Source organism: Lampris incognitus, chromosome 3 (genome assembly GCF_029633865.1).
Source record: "Lampris incognitus isolate fLamInc1 chromosome 3, fLamInc1.hap2, whole genome shotgun sequence".
In the NCBI taxonomy this organism is placed as follows: Eukaryota; Metazoa; Chordata; class Actinopteri; order Lampriformes; family Lampridae; genus Lampris; species Lampris incognitus.
The window spans coordinates 27907489-27920804 of NC_079213.1; the positions used below are offsets into that span (position 1 = coordinate 27907489).

General features: G+C 41.7%; 1 protein-coding gene across 1 annotated transcript in view; it reads right to left on the reverse strand.

Moving 5' to 3' along the window:
• Window positions 1-12479, reverse strand: part of LOC130109715 (cystine/glutamate transporter-like) — a 34078-nt gene extending 21599 nt beyond the window's left edge. Inside the window, exon 1 of the mRNA XM_056276706.1 lies at window positions 12251-12479. Within this exon, the coding sequence (XP_056132681.1) occupies window positions 12251-12479 (229 nt within the window). The remainder of the gene's footprint in view (window positions 1-12250) is intronic.
• Window positions 12480-13316: the final 837 nt, after the last annotated feature.

Genomic DNA, 13316 nt, shown 5'->3' on the forward strand with positions numbered 1-13316 from the left:
GTTATGCCACCTGAGGTGTGGCCATCATCATTACGTGAACTCCCTTCATCATCAGAATCACTAGACATAATGATATATTAATCTTTACTCAGTCCAGTATAAATGAGGATATTTAGTTCAAAACCTGGTTCAAGGATACTACAAGGACAGTCTTTAACTTGGAGCCTTGCTGGATCTTGGTCTTTATAGCTGAAGTTAGCGCTGGAGTCCTCTGCGCTGGTACGGCTGAGTCATGTGAAACAGGAAACACCAGAACCTCATAGAGCCCCTCACGTCGTCTCTCGCTGGTCACCACCTCCACAGCAGGATGGCTTCAGACTCAACACCAACGGACGTCACCAGCAATCTTCACTACTGCCGTATTTTTTATTTTTTTAAGTAAAAATAAGCCACTCTGTTGCCAATTTAAAAAAAGATGTTTTAGCTACACCCCACTCCTGGTACCAAAATTGCAGAGTTGTATGTAGGAGTGGTGCAGGATATGTATGAGGGCAGTGTGACAGTGGTGAGGTGTGCAGTTGGAATGACAAATGGGTTCAAGGTGGAGGTGGGATTACATCAAGGATTGGCTCTGAGCCCTTTCTTGTTTGCAATGGTGATGGACAGGTTGACGGACAAGATCAGGCAGGAGTCTCCATGGGCGATGATGTTCGCAGATGACATTGTGATCTGTAGCGAGAGTAGGGTGCAGGTTGAGGAGAGCCTGGAGAGGTGGAGGTATGCACTAGACAGAAGAGGAATGAAAGTCAGTAGGAGCAGGACGGCATACCTATGCGTGAATGAGAGGGAGGACAGTGGGAGGATGAGGATGCAAGGAGTGGAGGTGATGAAGGCATATGAGTTTAAATACTTGGGGTCAACTGTCCAAAGTAACGGGGAGTGCAGGAGAGAGGTGAAGAGAGTGCAGGCAGGGTGGAGTGGGTGGAGAAGAGTGTCAGGAGTGATTTGTGACAGAAGGGTACCAGCAAGAGTTAAACGGAAGGTTTACAAGATGGTTGTGAGACCAGCTATGTTATATGGTTTGGAGACAGGGGCACTGACGAAAAGACAGGAGGTGGAGCTGGAGGTGGCAGAGTTGAAGATGCTAAGATTTTCACTGGGAGTGACGAAGAAGGGCAGGATGAGGAATTATTATATTAGAGGGACAGCTCAAGTTGGACGGTTTGGAGACAAAGCAAGAGAGGCAAGATTGAGATGGCTTGGACATGTGTGGAGGAGAGATGCTGGGTATATTGGGAGAAGGATGCTGAATATGGAGCTGCCAGGGAAGAGGAAAAGAGGAAGACCAAAGAGGAGGTTTATGGCTGTGGTGAGGGAGGACATGCAGGTGGCTGGTGTGACAGAAGAAGATGCAGAAGACAGGAAAAAATGGAAACGGATGATCTGCTGTGGCGACCCCTAACGGGAGGAGCCAAAAGTAGTAGGAGTAGTATTTGAGAGGGCTTAATAGCTCTTTTGTTTGTTGTTATCTTAGAAACGGAGTCAAAGAGATGTTGCAGTTCAACACAAAACAGCTGGATATTAGGTGTGATCTGAAGCACTTTAGCCTTATGTATATGATATTTGCCGACAAGACAGATACGCTTGAGAGCATTGTTAGTGGACTGCGAGTCTGTATTACAGTTCAGAAACAAGACCATGTCTTCTCAAATTGGTGTCAATCTGTTAAAGGTTACAAAAATCCACTGAGCAACTTCAACCCAGAACTCTTGAGAGTAAGTACATTCATAGAATAAATGGGAAATAGATTCGGCTTCCGGTTTGGCCAGCGAGCGAAATGCCACGTTGGCTGTGAGCTCCGGAGGCCCGTGACTTTATTTCATATTTCTGTCGAGCAAAATCCTGTATTCTTGACATTCGTATTCAAGTTCACGTTATCGCAGTGTATTTCGACTTTTTGTTAGATTTTTTTGGCCGAAGAATGTCGTCTGGGGATGAAAATTCCGATGCTAGCAGGTCCAGCCAGGCACCTGCTAGCAACAAGTCGCTTCCCAGAAGGAAGACGGGCCGCTCGTCGAGAGAAGAGCAGAAACAGATTGAGCCGCTGGCCAAAATGATGGAGGAGGTACAGAACATGGTCAGAGAATTCAGAGACACGTTTGACGAGAAGATCAAGAGGCACATTGACCCGATTCTAGCCAAGTTTGATCAGATGGACAAGTGCCTCTCTGAGAAGACGCGTGCGCTGGAATCCGCCATTACGAAATGCGAGGAGTCTGTCGAGTTGAACCGAGCGGACGTGTTCGAGCTCCAGAACAAGGGTGATACCAGAGATGGAAAAATCGGTAAATTGGAACTTCAGGTGGAATATCTGACCGAACGCTGTGCTGATCTTGAATCGAGGTCCAGGAGGAATAACCTGAGAATCATTGGCCTGCCGGAGAGTTCTGAGTCGCCTCCGCAGCACGAGTTTGCTGCGAGGTTCCTGAAAGACATGCTGAACCTGACCACTCTGCCCAGAGTTGAGAGAGCTCATCGTGTGGGACGCGTGCGGAGCGGGGAGGAAGGGAATCGTCCCGCGGCCAGGCATTACCTGCTCTGCCTACAGACCTTCAGCGAGAAGGAGGATATTCTGGAGAAGGCTCGGAAGATGGGTGTTCTTAAATACAAGGACGCACGGATCCACATCTTTCCGGATCTTTCTACCGTCCACGCGCAGAAACGGGCCAAGTTCAATGAGGTTCGGAGGAGGCTGCGACAGGACCACCCCTCCTTCAGATACCACTACAACTTCAGCGCCGGTCTGGTCCTGCTCCCCAAACCCGGAGAGCGTCACGTCTTTGCCGACCCCAAGAAAGCCATGCGGTTTCTGGACGCCCTGGGTCCAGCCTGATCTTGGCGGCTAATCTCCGCTGCTAGCTGCCACTCACCTTCGTTTGTGGACCTGGACTGACGTCTGATGCCGTTCACTAATGTGTAATTTTGCTGGGGTAGGTGCCCCGTTCTTGAGTTGAGGTCTGTGTGCTACCTGTAGTCGGCTAGACGTCTATATTTTTCGTTTCTATGTTAGCCTATCTGGTCGCTTTTTTTTCACACAATAATCTGATCTAGGCCTAGCCTACATTATTGGACGCCAGTTTGGATAAGATTTATGCGCCATTTTAAGGCCGTCTTCAATGTCCTGAAGAAGTTGCCAGTTTAATAATATATATTATACATATTATTATAGCCTACCTGGCTGTTTATTTATCTAGCCTAAGGTGTAAGGAGGTGAGGCTTTCTGTAATTAATTTCATAATACATTTATCATTAAGCTAATTTTGTTGAGTAGGCTTATGTGTTTTTGTTTTACCCCTCCCGACTCAGCCATATATTAGGCTATAATTCAATATTGGTCGCACTCCCTCTGGCTGTAGGCCTACTTTTGAATGTTATTATTTCCTGTGTCCTACCATGGAAGTGTGATTTGTGTGATAGGCCAAACACTCATTACTGAGTAAGGTTAGGTTAGTGGCTTATTAGCCTAGGCCTTTCAATATTTTCGTAATAGGCCTACACTTTTCTCTGCCTCCGCCTGGGCTCTAGGCCTATAACGTATGGTTTTACTTTTAAGGTCTACTGTTTTTGGGCTACTGTTCGTTGTAGCCTAATTATCTACATATACTGCTTAGGCCTATCTTTTATGTTGTTTTTATAGTGTGGGGAGGTGAGGCTTTTTGCAATTATTATTTTTATTTCATAATACAGTATGTGTTTTTTTTCTCCCCTCCCGACTCAGGCCTAGCCATTAGGCTATAATTCAATATTGGTCGCACTCTCTCTGGCTGTAGGCCTACTTCTAATGTTATTGTCAATGATTGTTTCTGGGCTACTGTTCGTAGTGGCCTAATTATCTTGTATACTGCTTATCTTTCATGTTGTTTCTTGAATATAATTCTGGTCGAATTTGCTGGATAGAAGCATTGCTTTGCATACCAGTCATAGCCTAGAGAAATGCAGGAACATCTCTATGCCTGTGTGCGCAATGGGGTTAATGTTATGTGGGTGGGTTTAGTTGGGGGTTTTTTTGTTACTGTTTTCATTGATGCATCTTTCACTCGGACGAATGCCAGGTCAGTGGTCTGTCTAGTCAGCCGTTTTTACACTCTCAGCCCATGGCGATTCTAACGTTTATTAGCCTTAATGCCAATGGTCTGAATCACCATAGCAAGCGTGTTGCACTGATGGAGGTGGTTCGTAAGAGGGGGGCAGACATCATCCTTTTACAAGAAACCCACAGATTATCCTCTGATGTGAACGGACTAGCTAATAAATATTTCAAGGTTGTGGCATCATCGTGCGCAAACAGTAGAACGAGAGGGGTAGCGATACTCTGCCGCCGCAGATTAAATATGGTTGTGAATGAGTGTTTCTCTGACGAGTCGGGTAGGATAACTTTGGTTAAGGTTTTTGTTGAAGGGCGGTGTATTGCTCTTGTATCTGCGTATGCTCCTAATGGCTGTGTCAAAGACTTTTTCAATCTACTTACAGTCACTATGTTAAAATATTCCGATTGTGCTTTCGTTGTGGGGGCCGATTTTAACGCGGTCATGAATAATGTGCTGGACAGGTCAGGGAGTAGTGCATCGCATGACCAAAAGGTGGCCTCTGATATACTCGTACGGTGGGCTGATGAGGTGGGTGTGATGGACCTTTGGAGAAGGTTTAATCCATCTGCTAAGGACTTTTCATTTTATTCAGCAAGGCATAAGTCCTTCTCGAGAATCGATTATATTTTTGTTTCGCAGGGCTTATTCCAAAATATTGATAATGTTATACTTGTCCCCATGACCCTTGTTGATCACAAAGCAGTGTTAGCTAAGGCCTCTATCCGCCCTTCTTTAAACAAGGCCCCTCGCTGGCGCTTCAACACCTCCCTCCTGAATGATGAGTCATTTAAGACACAGTTTGAGGCTGCTATGAAAGACTTTTTAGTTATTAATGTCGGATCAGTTGGTGACCCAAGGATTCTTTGGAATGCGATTAAGGGTTTTATTTTGAATAATACTACAGTATATACTTCGACTCTAAGTAAGGCGAGGGCTAGGAAGCTTTGTGATCTTGAAAATAGGTTCATCGCTCTGGACAGTCAGTTACAGGCCAAATACAGTGACAGCACAGCCTTACAGCGCATTTTAGTTAAAAAAGAAATAAATTCTCTCCTTAAACGAAGAGCTGAATTCCAAATACACCGCACAAGGCAGTTTTATTATTTTAATGGGGCAAGGCCGAGTCATCTGCTTGCCATGCGTTTGAAATCTAATGAACATTTTGTTGATATTTCTACTGTCAAGGATGCTGATGGCATAGTCAGATCTGATCCTGTGCAGGTGAACAAGGTATTCCAGTCCTTTTATGTAGACCTGTACGCCTCTGAGGTTACTCCAGATGCAGCCAAGCATAAAGATTTTCTAGACAATCTCGTACTACCTCGTCTCACAGAAGAGGAATCTGCCTCACTGAACTCTCCTGTCACTCTGGATGAGTTGAAGGAGGCGGTTAAGGCTAAGCGCAGAGGCAAATCGCCTGGGTGTGATGGCATCCCCCCCGAATTCTATTTAACTTTTTGGGAAGTTCTGGGTCCACACCTTCTCAACATGATATTGTTTTCTATTGATGAAGGGTCTCTCGCAAGGGATGTGAATATTGCTATTATTTCATTATTATTGAAGAAAGGCAAAGATCCCACTGAATGTGGCAATTATAGACCTCTTTCTCTGCTCAATGCTGATGTTAAGATTTACGCTAAAACTTTAGCAGGCCGCCTCCAAAATTATATGCTTAAGTTAGCACACGGCGACCAGACTGGGTTTATCAGAACAAGGCTGGCCTCTGACAATGTCAGACGTTTGCTCCACATTATTGACAAAGCTTCTAGCATTAGAACGCCTGCTTCTGTGCTGTCACTTGATGCTCTTAAAGCTTTTGACCGCCTTGAGTGGTCTTTTCTCTGGTCTGTGCTGGCTGCCATGGGTATCGGTGATCCCTTTATTAATATGATCAGGGTGATGTATGCTAACCCTACTGCTAGAGTTCTAACCGGGAAGACTTCTTCACCCTTGTTTGATATAGCCAGGGGCTCCAGGAAGGGTTGTCCCCTTAGCCCCCTGCTGTTTGCGCTCTCACTGGAACCCCTAGCGCAGACTATTAGGCAGTCTGATCTCGTTGTTCCCCTCGTGCTCAATGGTACCTCTCACCTTATTTCGTTATACGCGGACGATTGTCTCCTGTATGTAGCCGATGCCCCCAAATCAATTCCTCCTCTCCTGGATATTTTTTACCAATTTAGTTCCTTATCGGGTTACAGAATTAATTGGACCAAATCAGCGTTATTGCCCCTGAACGAGGCCATGCGTTCGGCCGTACTTCCCCCGCTTGTTCCGATTGTAAGCCACTTCAAATATTTAGGGATTGACATCTTTCCGTCTCTGACAGTCACAACAAAATATAACTTCGACTTGACCTTTAAGAAGGTCTCTTAGGACATGATTGGATGGGCTTCAATGCCGAATTCCATTCGTGCTAGGGTTTCCATCGTCAAGATTAATATATTGCCGCGGGTTAATTTTGTTAGCTCTATGCTCCCTCTTCCGCCCCCTCCTCGGTACTGGGATAAACTCCATTCAGTGATTACCAAATTCGTCTGGAAGAACAAGCCTCCTCGCCTCAAACGCACGACCATGGATCGTAACAGATCAGATGGTGGCGTTGCGCTCCCTAACTTAAAGTATTACTGTTGGGCCTACACCTTGCGTTCACTTACGACCTGGCTCGATCCTGGTGCAGAGGTCGCGTGGAAATCTTTGGAAGAAAACTTGGTTCACCCCATACGACAAGCAGATTTACTGTTTTCTAATATTTCTACTGCCCAGTGTAGGAAACGATTTCGCCCCATCATATCACACCTGGTTGCGGTCTAGAGATCTGTGGAGTCGGCATGTAAGATCACCGCTAAGTGGAACGTTTGCTCTCCTATATTTTACAACCAAGGTCTCCTAGTTGATCGTCGTCCTATCCCGCATAATAGCTGGTCCAGTAGGGGTGTACACTCTCTTGGTAATCTGTGTGATGACCGTGGTCTGCGTTCTTTTGAGGATCTCAGGAATCAATATGATTTACCGGCCTGGTCTTTTTTTTTCTATCTTCAGCTGAGGGCTTCCATGAAGGCTCACGGGGTGCCGTGGCTCTCTTCTCTCCCAGTGCCTCCACTTTATAGAATAATTAGTGAAAAGGTTAGTACTAGGGGTTTAGTTTCTGTGCTGTATGGCTTTATCCTGGAAAGAACATACAACCCCCTTGCGCTGGACACAATTTGGAGAACAGATGTGCCCGATCTGGATACTGAGTTCTGTTGGGAGACGGTATGGTCTAGTATTCTCTTAGCGTCTAGGAATCCAGATCATCAGCAGATACACTATAATTTTATACATCGGACATATCGCACCCCACGACAGAGGTTTTGTATGAAACTTGCTGATAGCCCAAACTGTACATTTTGTTCGCTGAATGTGGTTGGAACCTTCTTTCATATGGTCTGGGATTATCCAAGGGTGAAAGGGATTTGGGAAATGCTTGCTGATAAATTGTCCCAATTTTTGTCGATTAATGTACCCGCTGAGCCTGCGGTATTACTTCTAAATGACTTCTCTGCACTACATGTACCACTAATCAAGCAGCGCATATTGCTTGCGGGACTCACAGCAGCCAAGAAGATGGTTGCTATGCGTTGGAAAGCTCCAGATGATTTGTCATCTCGTCATTGGTATATATATATATATATATATATATATATCTGGACATTGTATATTTGGAGCTCTCGACAGCAAGGATCCATGGAGCAAGGGCTGGAACTATAGACATGTGGAATTCTGTGGCCGCTGAGTTGAAGAACTTTATTGACTGAACACTGACCGAGTACTGTATGCTGTTTCTTTTTTGCAATTTTTTCTATAGTTTTTTTCCCCTTTTTTCTCGTTTGTGGGTGGGTTTTTGTTTGCATTATTGTTCATTTGTGTGTCTTGTTTAAAAAATTATAAAATAAAAAATATTTGATCACAAAAAAAGGAAATAGATTCAATTTCTGTTTTGCAGAAAGAGCATACTGGAGAAATATCTTCATTAAATTTATGCAACAATTCATTGCAAGGGTAGTATCTATGTAATATCTTCATGTGAACTTCTTTTGTTTTATTTGGAATGAGGAATTTATTAGGGTCTGACCAAACTTCCTCTGCTAAGATTTCTGGAAAACTTAGTTTCCATAGAAGAGTCGATTTGGGAAAACAACTCTGATCTGAGGTCAGTGTTTTTCTGATATGGCGATTATTATATGTGGGATCTGATAGGTCTTTCCCACCAATTAAGAGCTTGGGAATTTCTCCACTCAAAGGGCCATATATTAATGCACTTTTGATGAGAAATAGTAACTTTGGTGATATACTTTTTACAACATTGTTATATTCTTTTCGAGAAATATTCATATCCTTCATCTGAACAAAATCTTCATATATGTAGAGGTTGCCTCTCTCAATGAGTACTTCTAAAATAAAGTATAGACCCTTATCCATCCATTCTTTTATACTATATCTGGACTTATTTCTAGACAATATGTAGCCCGTGGAATTAGATACCACACAGGACATAATTACTTCCGGGGTTCTTGTAGCTTTAATTTTATTTTTTGAACCTTCGAATGCAGATCGTTTTACTGAGTGCATAAATTCCTGTGTCTTTCGAGCAAACAGCTCATAAATGTTCACAGATGTGGCAAGTTTAACAGAAAAGATTTTAAAAGGAAAATAATAAATACAAAATACAAAATACGGTGCAAAATACGGTAGTGGACTATGTATGTTAAACAGGGTTTAACAAAGACATGTGGAACTTCCTGAAGATTGCGCAACTTCTCACTCTGTCAGTTACCTTTAAACAGAATTAAAATGCATATAAAACCTTTACATTTCCCTTACTACCCAAATACAACGGCATGGTGTGGCTTTATGCACGCCAACATTACCTTGTCATGCCTGCAATGGCGAACAGTGGTCGACGGCTCGCGCCCAAAATCACCGAACATCAACTCCAGTAGCGTCTAAATCAAACCATCGTGTCAAATTACCGACATACAATATTGTTTGGAATAATGTTACAGGTATATTTCACAAGATATTTACACCTACTTACTACGGAGTCAGAGCACCGTCACACCCCAATTTTCAGGTGGTTCACACAAGAAAAAAGAAAGAATACCCAAGATGCACTTGGATAACTTGCAGAAAGAGTACCCAAGATGCACTTGGATAACTTACGCGGAGTTACAATAAAAGTCCGCAACACTGCCACTTACTGGTCAAAACATGCAATGACAACCAAAACTATAAAAATACACTCGCAATCTGCTTCACAATTTAAATACATCAAATGACATTTTACATGGCTTGACAGTGTAACAATTACATATATTAACAGTTAAACTATACTAAATTTAAGTGGAAAATCATTTAACATATTTAACAGATTTACCACCCGGCTACAAATACATGCGGATTGTTCCATATTATGCATGAATGTGGAGAAAAATTATGCTTGAACGCAATCGTCCAATCTGCAAGAGCTTGTTTGAAAACTGGCGAGCTTGAGAGGCAGTTTATTACACTTGTAATTACAAGATAACAGAAATCTTAGGCCACCACACTTATCAAATAATAAATTGGGAATATAAAACCACTGACAATTATTTTTGGATAAACATTGCTTAATCCAACTGACCTTGAAAATCTGATTGTTTGAAAGTCTAATGCATTAAAGCCCCCTTCAGAGCAGTTTCTAATACATGTTTTTCTTTTAACATACTCAGTTTTGTTTTTCCATAGAAAGTTAAATAGGAGAGAATCAATGGCTGCACATGTCTTTTGGATCAACATAAAGTGAGATGGCAGGGTATACTATTCTTGAGATACCTTCTGCCTTTGACAGCAGTACACAGCCCTGTATGGTAAGGTCTCTTTGCAACCAACAGTTAAAGACTTTTTTTGCTTTTTCTATATTAGGTGAGAAATTGCCAGATACTCTATCAGACGCTGACTTATTCATTAAGATACCAAAATATCGTACTGAATTTTTTACATTTATACCACTTATTGATATCTTATCAGAATTATGTACTGTTATACTCTGATTAATAGTAAGGCCTGAGGTCTTACAGAATTTCTTTAAAGCCTCCAATATGACTGTAAGATTCGACTTAGAGACGAGAGAGACATTGGTTGTAACGAACTCTTTACTTAGAACTTAGCAAATTTAGGATACTCAGCCATCAGACTACATCTGCGTTTCTTCCAGTTCGGCTCATACTTAACATTACTTCCTGGTCTCGTCTCGCGAGAGCCCCCCATCAAAGACTAACCAGAGAGCATGCGCATTAACATAAGTCCCAATACATTACAATGACCAGCACTTGATCTTCATTCTTTAAAAAGAGACAGGTGTCATCAGCCAGTTGACTAATTATTAAGTTATTTTATCCTATTTTCATACCTTTAATACTTGTACAATGTACAGTGTATAGGTTAATAAGTTCAGCAGCAATTAAAAATAAAAACAGATATCAGACACCCTTATCTGATACCTCGCTTAACATCAAAATGAGGTGAAGTACCGGTAACTAGAGACACTGCTATTGCTATTTTTATAGAGCGTGTGAACCATTTTTCTGAAATTTTCCCCAAAGCCAAAATGAAGTAAAGCTTCACTTATGAAAGGGTGTTCCACAGTGTTGAAGGCTTTGCACAAATCTAAAAAAAAAAAGAAGTATAACTGCTTCTTCGTTAATCAAATCAGAATAATTAATAAATCTAGGATTAAACGAATATTATTACTTGTGTCTGTCCTTCATAAACCCAGATTGAGTTGGTGATATAATTTTGTTCAGACAGGGTTTCAGTCCTTTAGCATACAGTGAAGCGAACAATTTATAATCCGGGTTTAATAATGATATTGGACGTCAATTATTTAAATATAAACTATTTTTGTTTGGTTTAGGGATGAGAACAATAAGGCCTTGTTTCGTTGATTCAGGTAGCTCTCCATTTTCAATAAATTCCTCAAAGACAGCCAAAATCATATCTTTAATGTCCTCCCAGAAAGTTTTGTAAAATTCAAACGGTAACCCATCAGGTCCAGGGCTTTTATTGGAGGGGGCATTCTTAATAACAGCATCAAGTTCATCATCAGTTAAAGGACTTTCACAAAGTTCAATACTTTGAGTTATTTTAGGAATAAATGAGAGCAGGATAAGCGAGTTGGATAATGGATGGATGGATGAGCAAGCTTTATCGAAGAAGGAGCTGCAAGATTGAGGGTCAAAAGAAGAAGTGTATAATTTTTGAAAATTAGAAATAAAAGTAGAGATTGTTTCCTCATCAGTAGTAAGAGTGTTATTGACATATAATGAATAAATCCTTTTGGTTTCCCCGTATTTTTTCCAAACTAAAAAAGTATGAATCCCCCCCCCCTCCCAATTCCAGCCATTTTGACCTTGATCTGCTTAATGTTCCTTTTGCTTTTTCAAGATAAAGCGTATTCAGCTCCTCTTGTAAAGAATGCAGGTTTGTTTTATCTTCATCATTAGGAAGTGGTATATTTAAAATATCATTTATTTCCTTTAAAATGTTAGCATTTCTTGTCATTTTAGTTTTTGAACAGTTTGCCAAATGTGATGGAAAATTTCCTACATTCAAATTTAAACAATTCCCATTTAGAAATAGAGGCGATATCATTCCTGGTAATGAAGCTATTTATTTTACTTTTTTTAATGCCTAAACAATAGGATTGTTGAAGGAAAGAAGAATTAGGTTTCCAGTATCCCTGAATTCTTTGTTTACTGGATTTTGCATTGGATAGGACAAGATCAATTCCAGCAAGGTCTGTTTGGAGAGCAGGAGAGATATTGCTTGAGCATAAGGAGGGTGCCAGAGAACCAGAAATAAGCCAAAGATCGATGCGAGATTTCTGAGATAAATCAGCCTTGAACCACGTAAATGAATCAGATGAGTTTGAATGTACAAATCTAAAAGCATCCAATAATGATAGATGACTACAAAAATCATTAATAACTAAGTTTAAGTTAGTTGTTCTGCCTTTTGGGGGAGATCTGTCAACATACAAATCTGGGGCCTCATTGAAGTCACCACCAATAATGAGTATGACTGTAGGCAATCTATTTTTTAGAGTGAGTATATTGGTAGACAATTGAAAGAATGAGGTGTCTCACCAAACAGAGAGGGGATCCCACATAATGCCCACACCAGCAGAGAGAGCCCCACACTGCCGCTGTTCGTCAGGACCCCCTTAGGGGCAATGAAGATCCCATTGCTCACCACAGAACCTACGACGAAGGACACAGCAGGCAGGAGGCCTATTGTCCTCTGCAGGTGTACTGCATCCTCCTCTTTCTTCTCCTTCATCTCAGCTCCTTCTTGCTTCATCTTCCTTCTATGCATTATTCCGGTGTGTTGTTGGGTGCTAAGACAGAAGACTGAAAATGCAACTCGGTGAGGCCACCTAACTAGTTTGAAATTTGCATCTGCATTTTATTGTTTAAATAGCAATTATAGCTAATTAAGTTTCCTTTATTAATTCCCTTGGGGAAATTCGTTTACTGCAATTTAACCCATCCTAACTGTGATCTGTGTAGCTAGGGACAGTGGACTGCCGCCTTCATGCTGTGCCTGGGGACCAACTCCAGTTCTTTTCAAAGAAGGTTGAACCAGTTCATCTGGATACGTTTATTGACAGATACATTTCATTACTCATCTAAGTGATCTCTTCAGTCTAAACTGACTGCAAGTATCCCCACCCCTTATAAACAATACCAACTGTAGCCGGGTGGTAAATCTGTTAAATATGTTAAAAGATTTTCCACTTAAATTTAGTATAGTTTAACTGTTAATATATGTAATTGTTACACTGTCAAGCCATGTAAAATGTCATTTGATGTATTTAAATTGTGAGGCAGATTGTGAGTGTATTTTTATAGTTTTGGTTGTCATTGCATGTTTTGACCAGTAAGTGGCAGTGGCGGACTTTCATTGTAACTCCGTGCAAGTTATCCAAGTGCATCTTGGGTATTCTTTCTTTTTTTCTTGTGTGGAGCGCCTGAAGATTGCGGTGTGACGAGGCTCTGACTCCGTAGTAAGTAAGGGTAAATATCTTGTGAAATATACCTGTAACATTATTCCAAACAATATTGTATGTCGGTAATTTGACAAGATGGTTTGATTTAGACGCTACTGGAGTTGATGTTCGGTGATTTTGGGCGCGAGCCGTCGACCGCTGTT